The sequence below is a fragment of the Dipodomys spectabilis genome, unplaced genomic scaffold (assembly GCF_019054845.1).
Source record: "Dipodomys spectabilis isolate Male_0828 unplaced genomic scaffold, ASM1905484v1 ptg000288l, whole genome shotgun sequence".
NCBI lineage: Eukaryota > Metazoa > Chordata > Mammalia > Rodentia > Heteromyidae > Dipodomys > Dipodomys spectabilis.
The window spans coordinates 3,367,083-3,384,143 of record NW_024870965.1 but is presented as its reverse complement, the minus strand read 5'-3'; the positions used below and the strand labels follow the sequence as shown (position 1 = coordinate 3,384,143).

Below are 17,061 nucleotides of genomic sequence, written 5' to 3'. Positions count from 1 at the left end.
AACAGTCTAAATGATGTATTTTGACTAGTATAACACACTTATATCTGTCTTGGTAGATCATAGCATGATGCTGCCTATAATTTACAGAGGTATTGCCAGAGAATACCCAATTCAAATCTCAAGTCCCTCCCTTCTGAGCGCTATCATTTTAAGAACATCCAAATATGCCTGTGATCAAAACCAATAATATTTTCTTTGGCTAAGTTTCTCTTTGGCTCATTTTGGCAACGTTAAAGCCAGGGCCACATTTTGGCGACAGCTAGAACTTCGGCTAGCAGCTGACAGCACTACTAAGAGTTGTCAACAGGTGACATGGACCCGTCACAATAGCAGCAACTCCCACAGCAACGCAACCAAGAGCAAAGCAGATTATCCTTCCAGACTCTTCTGTGGTGTATGTGCTGGTCCTGGTACCTGGGCAGGCGCTGTCCCTGAGCTCCTGTACTCAAGGCTAGCTCTTCCCTACCGCTTGAGCCTCGGCTTCTGGCTCATTGTTTTTTCCTGCCTGAGCTAGTTCGGAACTGCTATCCTCAGATCTCAGCCTCCTGGGTAGCTAAGATCACAGGTGGGAGCTACAGACGCCTGGACATTTCTCTGTGTTGTTGATTTTCATAGTTGATCTCTTGCCAAGGCCCTGCCTTCTGTGAGGCACACCACTGTGCTGTGGAATCGTCTACGATGGCCCATGTGTGGCCTGTGGAACAGGAAGAAGTGCTGGCAGGGCCTGGAGGAGCCGCCTCTGCGTCCTGTGCAGATGCAGGTAGAGCTCCCCTGCAGACGGGCAGGCAGAGGCCGGCCCGGAGGGGGGCAGTTTTCACCCCATAGACTGTGCCAGTGCTGTGAAGGAAGTATTCTCCTCCGACACGCAGGGCAGACCGAACAGGCTCTCGTGAGCTGCTGTTGGCCGCACTTGGGGAAATGTCAGAATCCCAGTCAATCTCAATACCAACAGACTCAGGCCACACCAGCGCTGTCTGTCGGATAAAAGAAGGACTCTGCTTAGGCGGAGGGCCCGTTACAGTTTATGCTGAGTATTGAGTTGTTTATTTCAACCAACCACTGATCATAATGGGTGGTAACGCACTGTCCTTCAATAACTGTAATGAAGCAAAAGCCATAATGAAAATGCTGATCGACAGGAACTTACCAGGTGAAGATGAGACAGAGTAAGGTAGATATCAAAATCAAAACTTGATTAAACATGGCAGACTGAGTACGCTGAATGGCTCTGTGTAGATCATTCTAGAATAACAGCAAGAGCGCGTGTATTAGTCTCATGTTGAAAGATCAAATAATAGTATATTCAATGAAGGCGTGAGTAATAGCAAAGTGAAACTACAATCAAAACTCATTGTCAAAAAAATAGGAATTAGAACACATAGCTTATCGCCAAAAGAAAAAGTCCATGAATACAATTTTGATATTTGATTTAATTTTTGTAATTTTTTAATTCATATTGTCCTTATGTTGTTGTACAACATGACAGAACTGGGGCTTGAACTCAGGGCTTTGTGATCTTGCTTGGCTCTTTCTGCTCAATGCTGTCTCTCTACCACTTGAACCACACCTCCACTTCCAGCTTTTCCTTGGTTAATTGAAGAAAAGATTTTTCTACCCAGGCTGGCTTCAAACTGTGATCCTTAGAGCTCGACCCTATGAGTAGCTAATAGTATAGGCATGAGCCACTGATATCCAACTTGACTTAATATTGATATCAGAAGAAATGTAAATCCAAGACATATTTGGTACCTTTCCAATTGATAATTAAATAATAATAATAACAATAATAATAATAATCAGTGTTGCTTAAAGCATAAAAGGTGAACACCCATCTCCAGTACCACTCAGGAAACTACAAATTTTAGGGGGGTTATTTAGTAATATATATCAAAACCCAGAATATAACCTTTCTAATCCATGCATTCATTCATTCAGTAAGCATTTAGCCAATAACAGAATTTCTAAAATGTGAACACATGAAAATCACCCAAAATGGGTAATAATGTTTATGTGACCTAATGAATGATTGTCCATACTAAAGCGAATAAAATATGCAATATAAAACCGGTTAATATTTAATTATAGGTTTAGTCATATCCATTAAAAAGGTTTTTTAACTTAAAGAGTTATAATCATTGCATTTCTTTAGAATGTACTTTTAATGTCCTCAAAATTAATGCCATATGAGAAAAGTAACTTCACTAGTGGAAAATATCTCAGTGAGACATCACTTTATTTTCCCTTACCACAGAAATACCAAGAAGTCCTATAGAAAAAAAAGAATTATGGTGATTGATTAGATTTTCATTGCTCATCCTTTAGTTTTTTGCAGAAGCACTGCTAATGAGCAGAGAAACTGTTCGAATCCAATGATACATGGAAAAGCAAACCTTAGAAATATGAGAGAAAGGAATCCTATACTAATATTGCAAAACATTCCTTTTTCCTCTCCATGAATAACTAATGGTTCTGTCTTGCTTATTTTTTCCAACAACTAATTTCATAGTAATTAACAGAGATTTTTTTTTCCTGATGTATTTTTTTCATTAGCAATTTGGCGATCTCTATTCCATCAACTGGAATTGCTTTGGGGATAATTAAGACTGCACCGAGGTTCTACAAGCCAGTGCACAGGCCAGGGCCCCCCACACTGGATGTGAGCCCCCAGGGTTACTTGATATAAAGAAATACTCGCCAAGTTATTCAAATAGTCTTCTGGGCCAAAACTTTGGTCATAATGTCTATTCCAAGACCAGCTAAATGAAAATTAAGTTTGTCTCCAAACAACTGTGATTTATAGTGAAGCATAATTATTAATATTGAGACTCTTTCTGGATTTCTGTCAAATACAAGATTGTATACACTCATATTGTATGTGTGTGTGTGTGTGTGTGTGTGTGTGTGTGTGTGTATGCACAAGCAAACCTGCTGTGTATGCCTGTATCTTCTCTTGCAGATGAAGATACCAATAGTAAAGTTAAGTAGTTTGCCTAGTAGAGGGGGTAGTATATAGTGAAAAAAAATCTCCCTACCTATAGAATAAATGAATGAAAACAAACTGTTGAATGAATGAGCAAACAAAATGTCTCTTAGCTTGCTTGCACGTCTTCAACAAGGCCTCTGTAAACACACTTCGGTCCTAGGTACACGACATTCATTTCAAACACAGTCAGCTTTGAGCAAATACACGTGGCATAACTCTCAACCTTGCATCTCTTCTTCTGCATGGCTTTCCACTCTTAACAGCCCACACACAACTAAAACCAACCAAGTCTAATAGGATGGTATTAAATGAGAGAATTTCACATCTCTCATAGGGCCCCATAAATTGTGTGGATCATGAAACCGCTCAAAATTAAAAGCAATTTGACACATCACTTCCCTGCGTCCTTCAAAGCAGGGCGCCTCTTCCAGAGGAACAGATTCCCTGCAAAGGGGAGGGGATTTGTCCATGGAAACCAGGTCCAAATAAGAGTTAGATGCTGTCTTATGACATGCAGAAAACCTAAACCTCTTTCATAAATGAGGCCCTACAAAGGAAGTAATGTGTCTCTATAGACATTTCACACATTGTCACACTGGTTTCACTATTCTAAAAGGATCGCTTCCAGTCTCTCAATTAACATAGATATACATTTAAAATACTGTTATATACATATTGCTCTATGTGTATATATATTTTTTACATATTATATTTACACAAAATATATAATATGCATAGAACATGCATACATAACAGCATTTTAATGTTATGCCTATATTAATAAATTTAAATAAATTAATAATTAATTAATTAAATGTTATGTGTTAATAAATACAAATTATATAGATTATATATTATATATTATAAATACAAATTATATAGGTTATATATTAATGAATACAAATTATATGCAATTTCAATCTTATGAATTTGATTTTATATGTAGTTCCTATTTTCTGGGTAACAAAAGGTCAAACCCTGAAACAGCTAATTCGGTTTATGCCTAGAAAATCAGAAAGGAAAGAACACAGGGCTTAAAAGTATTTTTTTCATATTTTGCATTAAGAGGGAAACTTTTGGCCTTCACTTTTATTACTTACAATCATGTTTTCCAAGGCGTGCTTCGCAAGCCAACAGTTTAGAAATACTGGAACAAACAGGTTCCGTAAGGAAGGCCAGAATATCTGAAAAACAAATCAAAGCTGAACTTCTATCTCAAAGAAAAACATCCCAGCCCACGGATTAAGAGTTTCATTTAATCAGATTAAAAGTTGAGACAACTAAATGATTTAGTGGCAAAATCTTTAAACACATATTTGTTTGTTTGGTTGGTTGGTTGGTTTCTATTTTAAAAAAACAATAAAAGCAAAGTAAAGATAGGACCTTTAATTCATTAGGTCTTCCTTAGAAAAATAAGAGCAGAAGAAAAGAAAATAATGAGCTCTCATTACATGTCAGATATAACTATGCTAATTCCATTATTAGGCCTTTTACTATATTTATAAGTGGCCTTATCTTCCTTCTTTCTTGAGATAAGCAGGAAGGATGAGAGAAGGCTGTCTTTTACAACATTTCTACTCCCTGTCTTCCAAATCAAGTGACACTGAGAACCTGCCCCATTGCCATGATTCTGAGCCTGTTGTCACCTCCCGTAGATAAGTTGCTCAAAATAAACTATCAGAAGTAACCATTTCAGGATTGATTTATTGCCTAATGTTTCCAGCCAAAATCCAAATAAAGTGCTAGAAAGTATAATTCCAACCAACATTTCTCTATTGAATTGAGATTAAAACCTTATTTTGCAAATGGGAAAGCACAAAGTTACATATTAATATGACCACAGTTACATAGGATTATTATGAAAGTGGTAATTGACAGTACATTGGTGTCTAGGTCGCAGAAAGTTTCCTACTAAAGGAGAAATGCAGTTAGTATACCCTGTGGTTAAAACTAGAGATAAGTGTATTTTCACTATTGTTCATTGTAATTTGTTTCCACTTTTTAATATTTCTACAACATAACAAGAAATACAGTGAGCAATTTCAAGTCTTCCTAAGAGTACTGATAATTGTTCAATGGCATCTCTAGAACGATACTTCATTTTGTAATTGAACTAAATCTCATTAGATTTCATTGAATTACCCAATTCACTTATTCAGCTGCATTTACTCTTTTTCAGTGCTATGATTCTAACCAAAGTGTCAATCCATTTATCTTTGCTGCAATATCATTTACAAGCACTTAGAGTTTAAAAAAACTACTTGAACATAATAACATTTTTTTTTTGTTTTTGAAGATATTAGGACTTACTGAGATAATGAAAGGAACCGCGTTGATTATCTCCAAGATAAATGGAATTCGTAAAATCTGTTCCCAGATATTTCCCTAAGCAAGAAAGAAGGAATAAAAATAAAAGTCAATTATGCTGAATCCTATTAAAAAGGGAAAAAAAACTGGACTGTTAGAATAAGAAAGCCCGTGACAACAGAAAACTGAATTGCGGAATGATAACTGGGGTAGCGGCGACCTGAAGATTGTTTATGTGATCTCTCAGTTTTATAGTAAGTCCAAGAAGTAAGAGAAATGTTTTCTAGTAATCCATATGAAATTGGAATCCTACACCGTGGTGTAGAAGTAAAGAATGAAAATAAAATACATGAATCAGCCAGACACCATTCTGTCATCCTAGCTACTCAAGAAGCTGAGATCTGAGGATCGTGGTTCAAAGCCAATCTGGCAGGAAAGTCTATTCAACTCATATCTCCAATTCACCAGCAAAAGGCTGAAAACAGAGCTGTGGCTCAAGTGGTAGAACAGTAGCCTTGACCAAAAACAAGTTAAAGAACAACATGTAGACCCTGCATTCAAGCCCTCGCATCTTCCCAACCCCCACATGTAAGTCTATAGAGTCAATTATAGAGTGACTCAATCTTTCATACTGCAATGCTTGTGTGAAATGTATCCCAAGCAGTTTTTCCATCACACAGCTTGTTAAAAGTCGCTGGTACGGTTTTACCCTAAATCAATCTTAAAGGAAGGGCCTTTTTCAGGCATCTACTCATAATCTCTCAACCCACACAGCACAGTATCCCTCGAGACTAAATAAGAAGGTTGCAGAGCCCAGGGCAAAAGGAATCCATGGAGCTTCTTAAGAATAATCCCTTTAACCTTTTCCAGAAGGTGCTATCGGCATGTGAGACCAGCCCCTCCATGCTTCTTGGCAGTGGATCTCCACAGGAACACACACATCCTGCCCCGGAAGTGAATCCTGGTATTCACAGATTGCCATTGAATCTGTTTCTCTACTGGTTCCTGCCATGGTTTGGGGGCAGTCTGTGTGCTGGAAGCCAGGTGCCCCGGGTGGGGCTATTGGCAGGTACTGGCACATGAAGCTGCTGCAGCAAAAGGGAATAAGCAGGTCATGACACAGCACCTTGGAAAGGGATTTCCAGAGTTCTTGAGGGACCCCAGTCTGCCTTGGTAAAAGTAGGTTTCATTAAAGAGAACCAGCCTGGCTCCCGATTATCTGTGGCATTACTTTCCAGGCCCCCACACAGCTCTTTTCTGGGTGCCCTCTCCCTGTGGTACCAACCCACAGAGTGGACCTCAACGAAGCCCAACAGAGAATAAATACTCTGTCTTGGACTTTCAGGCTCCAGACCTGTGAGACACAAATAGATAAACTCCTTTCCTTTATGAAGAATGTAGCCGCTGGTACCTTGTGGTAGCAACAGGAAACAGACTCATTCAGCACCTAACTCCAAACTACTCAGAATTGCCTACTGCTGACTGCTTTTCTAAAAAAAAAAAAAAAAAAAAAAAAATCTATAAATTGGAAATGCAAAGTAGAAATCTGGCTTTCTGGAAGTTTCCAATTACCATATAACACTTGAGGTCCCAAAACCACATTTGAGTCATATGAGAATATGTCCATATCACCAAACAAGTTCTAGTGAAGCCATTTCCTAGGAGCTAAAGTATTCATGGCTTTGTGCCACCAGCTCCTTCCCCTCCAGGTTCTATCCAAAGTCCGACAGGAGGGAGCAGGAAGAACTGCTCTGCCCGGAAGTTGGTCCAGGAACTACAAATCTCCTCCAGTACCTCAGGAGACAGGAGACTCACTCAGGAGTGGCCTAGAGAGATTCACAGGGACAGTGGCCTAGTGCCTACTGCATAAGAAAGGCTGGAACGCAAGGACAGCAAGGGTAAGAGCAATGTTAATTCCTCCCATCTCCATAGGCATCAGCTACAGACCCTAAGGCACTGGGCTTGTTTTTAAATGGCGTCCTCCGGAGTGCAAAGTGGGTTCTGATAGATGGTGGGGCTCAGAAGAACTGGGTCTGGGTCTCAGCCTCAGAAACTGCCCTGAGAACCAGGCTCCAGGGAGCTTTAGCTAATGGCGAAGGCAGGGCCTCTCAGAATCCCAACCCAACACCAGATCGTAACTGCACGCTGACTACACTTAACTTGGCTTGTCCTGACCCTGGGGCCTGGATTCAGCAGGTAGCACCAAGGAGACAAAGCTAATAGGAGCTAATCCTGTGATGATGTCCTACCCCTGTAGGTCTGTACTGAGACAAGCGAGAGACTCACTGCCCAGGAATGTAGGAACTCGTGGACACCCATCACTGCCTCTGCCTGAGGTACTTAGTTTTTCTCAAATGTCACTAAAGCAAGCCTGTCCAACAGCGCAGTTATAACCACTGTTAGGTACGCCAACTTGGTATACTGTACCAGTGTACAACAGTGTACCTTTTGTCCATTTAAAAAAATATGGCCGAGTTTTCATGGTCTGTTCTCTTTTGTAGTATTTTAACTTGTCATGGTATATAGGCGTTTGGTGGAGGTGGCTTTTATTTCAATGTGATGGTGCTGGGGTTGGGATTAAAAGCCTTGTACTTTCAAGATGGACACTCAGCTGCTGAGCCAGGGCTCCAAAAGCATTTTACCCTGATTATTTTTGAGATATGGGGTCATGTTTCCTGCCCTGAATAATAATTTCATATTATTTTATATTCATATTGTTTTATATATAATAATAATAATTTTCTAAGAATAACAGGCAGGCATTACAGAACCCAGCTATTGGTGGAGAAGGAGTCATACAAACGATGAATTACTGCATTTCTTCCCTAGCTGACCTAGAATAGCAATTCTCCCATCTGGACTTCTAGGAGGCTGGGATTATAGTTCGATTGTAAGTAGATCACTAGTTCCTGGCCAAATTCTAAAATATTTTATAGATCATCCTTCCCTTCTTTAACATAATTGTCTCACTTTTTAAACAGAAGTATTGGTATTTCTCCACAATGGTTTCAAATGGAAAACACTTGTATAAGAATGTTATTATTTAGCCGTGTGCTAAATAATACCTTTAATCTGAACTACTCAAGAGACTAAGACTGCGGATTACAGTTCAAGACCGGCCCGGCCAGGAAAGTCTATGAATCTTTCATCTCCAATTAACCACCATGAAAGTCTATGAATCTTTCATCTCCAATTAACCACCAAAAAGTCAAATGTGGAGCTTTGACTCAAGTGGTAGAGTGTCAACCTTGAGCACAAAAGCTTGAAGACAGTGCCTGAGTTCAAGCACCAGGACCAACACACACACACACACACATACACACACACACACACACACACACACACACACACACACATACACACACACACAATTATATGAGATTTCCAACCCTAGCACTTGCTTAACAGTCTGATGGGCCTAAATCACTGCTATCACTAACTCTTGCTGTTCAGAGAGTGTGTGTGTGTGTGTGTGTGTGTGTGTGTGTGTGTGTGTGTGTGTGTTGTGGCCAGTGAGTGAACTTTCCATTAAGGACCAATTCACACGGTCAAAAATTGTACAGGAGAACAATATGTTTCCTGCTAAAAATAAATGGCCGCATTTTCAATTATACTCATTAGGTTTAATTCTAAGATCCCAGGTTGTCCTCTGAACAGAGAGATGCATCGTTAATCATCTCAAATGAAAAACAAATATGGAAAGGATCTGAATGCCACTGGCATTAGGAAATCCCAGCTGACCTGGAGCTCAGAGCCGGCTGAGCACAAGCCGTTACAGTGACAACAGAGAGCAAATTCACACGCTGCCATGGATAGAAGCAGGAAATCAAATCCGTTAACTATTCATCTCACTTAATTTTATTACCACGGTGGAGATAAAAGGCATTACTCGTCCTTCTTGCAAAATATAACTTCTTGAAAATAAATTTTAAATTAGCATCTGAATCAGTTTTAAGTAAGTAGTACCATGCTCTCTTTAGAAGTCAGTAAAAAAAAGGAATGTCTCAATCTAACCATTTTCCAGTTAGCTTGGGCATATTTCTTAGTGAAAAATATGGGATTTGTCTAAAAAAATCTATCCTACTTTTATTTTTATCATCCAAGAATGGAAATCTGGTGCTGAAAATAATTTGAAAAAGCACTTGAGTGAAAAAATCCTATGAACTGTAGCAGTTTAGTTGTTGTAAAACCAGGCTGGACTAAAGGATTTCTTATACTTTTTCTTCCTTTATTTCTTTGCTCTTTAAGGCAGAGACTCATGTCATGTTTCCCAGATAAACCTTGAATTTGCTGGAATTTGCAGGAGTGCTGAAGTACAGGTGCATGTCCTCACATACAGATACATACTGTATTCATAAATGATAAAAAAATCAATATTTAACATATAATGACAGGGCTGCTCTCATCTTCCTTAAATGAATTGAAAATAGTGACGTAAACCCAATCTTAATTAGTTTTAACTGTCCAGCACCTAGTAGAAAGAACTAGCCTTACTTAGAGTGATGCATACATGAGACTTGAACTAAATTCTTTGTTCCTTTCTAGAAAAGAAAAAAAAAAAAACCTTTATGGATAGGGCTGCATTTTTTTAGATCTGTAACTTTTCGTAAAGTGATTATAAGAAAAACAATTGTAAACTTAACAAAAGCTTCTAGGTATGCTAATTTTTGGTTGGCAGAAGTTTGAGGGTTTTGTGGGAGTTTGTTTTTGTTTCTCTTGGACTTAATGAATATGTGCGTATAAATAGAGTTCTATTTTGAAAGAGGTTGATAAAGAATTAGAGGGTATTTATAGTAATCCAGTTAAAACTTTACTGTTGGGAATTACTGTGTTCATTTTGTCAAGTAGCTATAAGCATGAATGGAGAAATCAGAGAGGCAGACATCTGTACTTGGCTAGGACAACTGATAAAATCGGTTGACACAGTGGATTTTATTTCATTATCTGCTAACTTCAAAATGCACTGTATGTGTTTGCTGATTTTGTTCCCGTCTCCATGACAGATTAAACTGCTTTAATTGTTAAAGGTTAGATGATTGCTGATTTTAGAATGCCTAATTCCAAAATAATGAATGCCTAATTCCAAGGAGGGGCGAGAGGGTGCTTATAAAACACTGTATTTGTTCATATGAAGACACTCAGTGTATGCAATATTTATGTATCTACACATAGGTAATATATAAAAAGTATGAATTACGCACACATGCAATATGCCAATAAATATGAGAAAAAATATATGCTGATTTGCTAGTCATGTTGATATTTCAGGACACTAAATGTCAAAAAAAACAGCATTAGGAAGGTGTCCAATCGCTGATGTAAGGAAATATCCATTTCTGCATATGTGCCTATGGCTTTTCTTGAAAACCCAGTGTGAAGAGAAGAGTACATTTCCAGTTCTTATTTATAGTCCACAAACAATTCCCAGTTTTTTAATATCTGTATTCCAAAGAAGTTTCCACAGCACTGTGGAGAAGTCAAACAAGTTCAAGGATTTCACAAATTCAGGAGAGGAAAAGAAGATAATTAATAGCATTTTACCCTTCTGTGGTCACAAAGGTCTTTTTTTCTCCTTTCTCCTTCCTCTGTAAATTACTGGACTTTAACATCTCCCTCTCTCCCATCGAAGCCATTAATGTTTATGAGGGTCAGGGTGGAAAGCTTGTGTTTCATCCAACCCTGCATGCGAAGTCTGACAATGTTCTGCTCCCGTTTTATAAATGAGAGGAAGTAATTAATTATAAATGCCATCATCCTATAATTGCAGTGGAAAATTATCCGGCATCTCTGTGTGTGTTTTTCAATGACTTTTTAAAATTAGAACTAAAGAGTTCTTTTAGCAAAACACCAAAGTGGTTTTCACATGACAGCATAAGCTAACATTTGAAGCAAATGCATTCACAAATGAAGACTATCTTGGCTGTGTTATATTTCTGCAAATATGCTTGTAGTACAGAGAGAGATAGGACAGATTTACCCATAAAGCTCAGGTCTACTTGGTTAACTGGATTACTTTTTGTGCATTATTCAACACACAACAAATATTTTCATAAGAAGGAACTCAAGAACTAGTGACTAGGTTTTTGTTCTGATCAAGATTTAAATTTATTTATAGATGTTGCTTTTGTTTCATGAGAGTGCAAAAGAAATCCAGATTTCTCAATCAGGATAGAAATACAGAGCATGTATTTTGGCAAGGAGAAATGAACCACTGAAAGACTGTCCCCTAGTCTGTACAGCTTATAAAAATCTGGCTCTCTTCAGGTAATGGATGCATGCACGTGTGACAGCCCTGTCCAGGCTTTCTACTTCCTCAAGCTTTGAAATACTCCCTGATGGATCATGTGGCATGTTCTCAATTCTCAGGAAGGAAAAACAACTTCCTAAATCTCTCAGTTCAGTTTCCTTTTCCACTGTTTTCATTAACCTTCCCTCTTCTGTCTATTTTTCTCTGTCCCATTCCTTTTGGTTCAAACATTGCAAACAATTCTCAGGGAGCCATTTCTGCTTTGTTCATTTTCTCTAGAAATCTCCTTCAGGCAGCCAAAGTTCTCCACTCAACCATTTATTTATTTATTTATTTATTTATTTATTTATTTATTTATAACCTCAGTGCGCTCCATTGACCCTGGTCATTCGCAGGTGAATAGCTAAATAGCATTTGCTATTTAGCCTTCCAGAAGCTCCTCATACTTGCCAATGCTCACGTGCTCCCACAAAATACTTTCCTTCCTTAGGTATTTCTAAAACTTTATTCTTCTCATAATTATTTAACTATCCCTTCTATATTTCGAAATCTTTGTTGTTGTTTTTCGTCTGTAAGTTCCTATTCAGTAATCTAACCTTCATAGAAATTAGTGTTCTTTTCTGTAGATGACAGTAACAGTATGTTTGAAAACTTGGCCTGCTAGCCCACCACAGCCTGCAACCCCAGTTACTTAGGAGGCAGAGCTAGGAGGATCATAGTTGGAGAAAAACATGGGTACAAAGGTAGCAACGCTCTAGCTGAAAGAATATGCCAGCTTCCTCGTACAGATCTGTGACCCTATCTATGTGAGAAGCAGAGGTAGGAGGAGGATGGCCCAAGCTTGGCCTCAGGAAAAAGTGTGAGAATCTTACTAGAAGCAAACTAACCAAAGCTGCAAGAGCTGGAGGCATGGCTCTGATAGAAGAGCATCTGCCTAGCAATGGGGAGGCCCCTATCCAGGTCCTAATCTCAGTACTACCAAGAACAAATATAAATAAGAAATAAATAATATAAAATTATATATCTTATTTATAATTATATAGAAGTCACGTATATATGTATAATTATACATTTATAAAACTATAAGGGAGAATAAATATTCATAAATAAAGCTTTAAGAAACAGGAAAGAAATTGATACATGAGTTTGTGAAAGAGATAAGGTTGAATATGTGTATTGGTAAAAACATATAAACTGTTAGGAAAAAACAATGGTGATTCTTAACGCCAGAGACCGTGACTCTGTCTCCTCTGCTTGCTCTGTTCTTCCAGAACAATGAACCCAAGCCTTCCATTCTACTATGGAGATTCTGCCCTGCAAGAGACTTTTCTGTTTTGCCAGCCCTTGGGCTTGCACTCAGGGCCTAGGCTCTGTTCCTGTCACTTGAGCCACAGCGCCATTTCCAGCTTTTTGTGGGGGAGGTAGTCTATTGGAAATAAAAGTCGCACAGACTTTCCTGCATAGGCTAGTTTCAAGCAGGATCCTCAGATCCTCAGATCTCAGCCTTCAGAGTAGCTAGGATTACAGGTGTGTGCTACAGGCACCCAGCTGCTGGAGACCTTTATGACTCTTTCCATCTCTGTGGGAAGGACCACTGAATCCCGATCTCTACCTCCATGTTCCTGCTCCTCACCCTCAATCACTTATAGATGCCGCTGCCCTGGCTGTCCCCTGGCCCCTGGAATCCATCATCTCCGAGTCCGATTCCATTAAGCCCACCTATCTGCACAGCAACCTGTTGGTATTCTTTTTCTTTTGTTCTTTTTATGATTCTCTCTTAATTTGACTACCATAATAGCAGTCATCCTGACTCACATGGCTTTAAAATGGCATGTGTTTCTCTCTCCATACTCCCTAACTAATGAGCCCGTGCAATGTCCATCCACCTGGACCCTTTACTTCGCTGACTAGCTCCTCACCATTGGTTAACACTGTCCAGCAATGTGACCCGTCATGTCTCTTTGACCTGAACTGCACACAGGTTCTGGATTTGTATTCCGAAAGCCGAATTACCGCATTAAAACTCCCATGTTTTATAAACCGTGAGAACAAAAGAATACAGTAAGGCTCACACCTGGACCGCTGGCTCACTACCTAGGAGGCTGAGATGTGAGAATCACCATTTGTATACATTTATTAGCCATCCAATGCGAATGCATTTTCCACATAACTTCTTTGCCAGTTCTATCAAACCTCCTCGGTCTTTCCCTCTTGTTTTTTATGGACATCGCTGATTGCAGGACTGCTGATCAGGCAAGTATTTCCTTCCCATCCAAGTTACCACCTCTCTCCTTGGCCTCATGGCCTACTTTACTTACACGTCACAGGAAGCCCTCTTCCCGTCTCTGCAGTGGAAACTCCTTGAGGAAAGATGCATCAAATTCCCCACCATAAAGCACTCCAATAACAATTTGCTAGGTGGCGTTAGCCAAAAATCATAAGCCTCACCACTAATTAGCATCATTGGCGAAAATATTTCCTAACAGACATAGTTTTACTCTGTCAAAAAAAAAATTACACACATTATGAGCCAAGACAAAAGAGCATAAAAATGCAGACTTTCCCTTCCATTTGCCTTAACAGCGACAAACGTGGAAGTCAATAAAGCCATCCGAATTAGTGAAGGGGCTCTCAAAGCAGCCTCACTCTATTGCCATAGTGCTTAGCACCTGCTGGAGAGGCTCAACACAATTACGGAGGTTTAAGAAAAGCCTGCCCGATTCCCAAGCAGGAGTCGTAGGGAAACCAAGACTGGGGAAACACGCGGAGCCCGTAGCCGTGCTCGGGAAAATCACTCACCTTATAACTGAGATAGCCAAGCAGGATGGTCTCAAACAGACTGATCAAGGCCACGGAGACCTAAAAATGTACATCGTAACTCAGTGAGAAAAGGCGATAGAGTTAAAATCCACAGTCAGAATCATTCTGCTAAATTTACATAAATACACAGCCGCGCGTAGATACTTTGTGTATATGTGGTGTGTGTGTGTGTGTTTAGGATCTTTACACCGATGACAGACCTAGCACATGGCAGATTGTATAGCCTCTGCTGTTTCCTACTGTATATCCTGTCTCCTTTATGCTAGTTTAGTTTTGATCAATTCTAGCATCTGTCCAGATCCTCATAATACATAAAGGACTTGTTCTTGGACTCTGCGTGATGGTACATACACCTGCAATCCCAGCTACTCAAAAGTAGATATTGGGAGGATCATGGTTCAAGACCAGACCAGGCAGAAAAGATAGTGAGACCCTCAGCTCAGCAAACAAGACAGGAGTGGTGGTGTACCACTCTAATCCCAGCTACATGAGCTATATAGAGGGCCAAGGACAGCTCTCGGCAAAAAGACAAGCTGCTACCCAAAAAGCAGAATAAAACAAATAATGCAAAAAAGGTTAAGTGTCTGATTCAGGGGGCGGGGTACCTGCCAGCAAGCACAAGGCGGTTATTTCCCCAACCCCACTACTACCAAAACAGAAAAAGGGTTTTTGTTTTTCTTTTTATGTGTGCATGTGTGTGTGTTCCTTCCTAGCGTCTACGATCACACACAATTGCACACCCAAACCAACTGCCCCTTCCCAGCAATACCACTACCAGAATCAGTATTTCCTTCATAGAAATACAGAAAATAAAAGCATATGAGCTGGGCACTGATGGCTCACACATGTAAATCTCCAGAGGCTAAGAGCTGAGGATTGCTGTTCAAAGCCAGCAGGAACGTCTGTGAGACTCTTATCTCCGACTGACCACCAAAAAGCCAGAAGGAAAACAAATTAAATAAAAAAATAAAAATAAATTAAATTTTGAAAAGCCAGAAGGAGAGCTATGGCTCACGTGCTGGAGCACGAAGCCTTGAGCAAGCAAAGCTCAGAGACAGAGCCCAGAGCCCAGACCTTGATTTCAAGCCCAGAACCATACTGAATATATTTAACTCTATCATCCACCTTACACAGAGGGGAATCTAAACATAGAACATCATCAACACTTCGGAACACTTTCAGGATTCATTTCAAAGAAATTTGTAACCAATTCTTCCTTGACAGCTGAGGAACAAAACCCTCTTAAAAACACGTCTTCCTAGAATCCTTATGATAGACTCAATTTCTACCATCAACGTCAGAAAAACGTCATCACAACAGAAAACATATAGCTAGAAAAAAGAACTGCAGAAATTATTCTGGGTTAAGAGTCTCAAATAATTTAAAGGAATAAAAGAATAGATTCAAGTAATAAACACATGTGTTCGTAGGTTTTCTTTTTTGTTGTGTTTTGTTGTTGTCCGTTGTGGGGATTGAACTCAGGGCCTGGGCACTATCCCTGAGCCTCTTTGTGCGCTACCACTTGAGCCACAGAACTACTTCTGGATTTTGAGTAGTTAATTCATCTGGGCGAATCCTCAGATGTCAGCCTCCTGAGTAGCTAGGATTACAGGCGTGAGCCACTGGCTCCTGGCTTGTTAATAGGTTTTTAAGATCTGAATTGAAAAGACACATAGCTTCTAGTTTTAAGTGTTGTCTGGTACTGGAATGAAAGTTTTTAATTTATGTGAATATTGAATATGGATATGGGGACAAAAAGAAAAGAAACAACCAATCCTTTGAGGTTGGAAGTGTTGCTGAGTTAGAACAACAGCCAATGAGTAAAAGCATCAAGGACCGAGTTTAAGTCGCCATCTTGGAATAAAAACAAAATGGGAGAAATAAAAATAGACACCTGTTTAGTGTATAAATAAAAGATGTCACGATCACATTCAAGAGCCGGGCATGATTACAATAACAAAGTTTAAGCTCCTTGATTTTCTCCACAAGCTACTAAATTAAATCAGCCAGGCTGCTTCCCAGAGGTGCATATTGCTAGATGATCCTTAAGATATTTTTAGCATGTTACTTGGAATTCTTTTTAGAGAAGAGTATTCTTTTTAAAACAAGACTATTAAATAAAATGAATTTGAATAGATCAAAATATATTGGAGACAATAGATGAATATTCATAAATCACTAATTCATTTTAGTCGAAAGGGAAACAGAAATCTAGGTGTGCGAATAACTGACTATATTTTCAATGAAAACATAAGTATGGGGAAAGAATTGTTCATATAGGAATGTGACATCTAAACAAAAACCAATGGAAACCAACATAAAAATGAACTTCACCTCAATAAACCATGTCATGTCCATAGTAAAATTCTGATTGTGTAATTATCACAACACAGATTCGATTCATTACGACAATGTGTAGACCTCCCAATCAGCACAGCATTAAAAAATAAGGCAAACCTTTGATCTGAGCGTGTTCTAAAGAAAGCTCAGAATCCGTGGATCTCTAATGCTTCCCCTTCCCCCAACTCAATTGTTTTTGAATCTCCAATTTGAAGTCTGTGACAGAATTCTGGGTAATTGCTTAAGAAGGTATTTCAGACATGCTGCTCTCTCTGTAAGAAAGAGCCCTTTCTTAAGGACTCTTCTTACAGAATAATGTTTTGTTCTCCTATTTACACAATTAGCTACTTGGGAACTTAGCTCT

At 39.2% G+C, this 17,061-nt stretch overlaps 1 protein-coding gene across 1 annotated transcript in view; it reads right to left on the bottom strand.

Moving 5' to 3' along the window:
* Positions 1-17,061, bottom strand: part of Kcnt2 (potassium sodium-activated channel subfamily T member 2) — a 263,490-nt gene that overhangs the window by 147,826 nt on the left and 98,603 nt on the right. Inside the window, exons 7-10 of the mRNA XM_042701224.1 lie at positions 14,337-14,396; positions 5,294-5,368; positions 4,084-4,167; positions 1,148-1,242 (exon numbers count right to left, since the gene is read on the bottom strand). Coding sequence (XP_042557158.1) covers positions 1,148-1,242; positions 4,084-4,167; positions 5,294-5,368; positions 14,337-14,396 — 314 coding nt within the window. The remainder of the gene's footprint in view (positions 1-1,147; positions 1,243-4,083; positions 4,168-5,293; positions 5,369-14,336; positions 14,397-17,061) is intronic.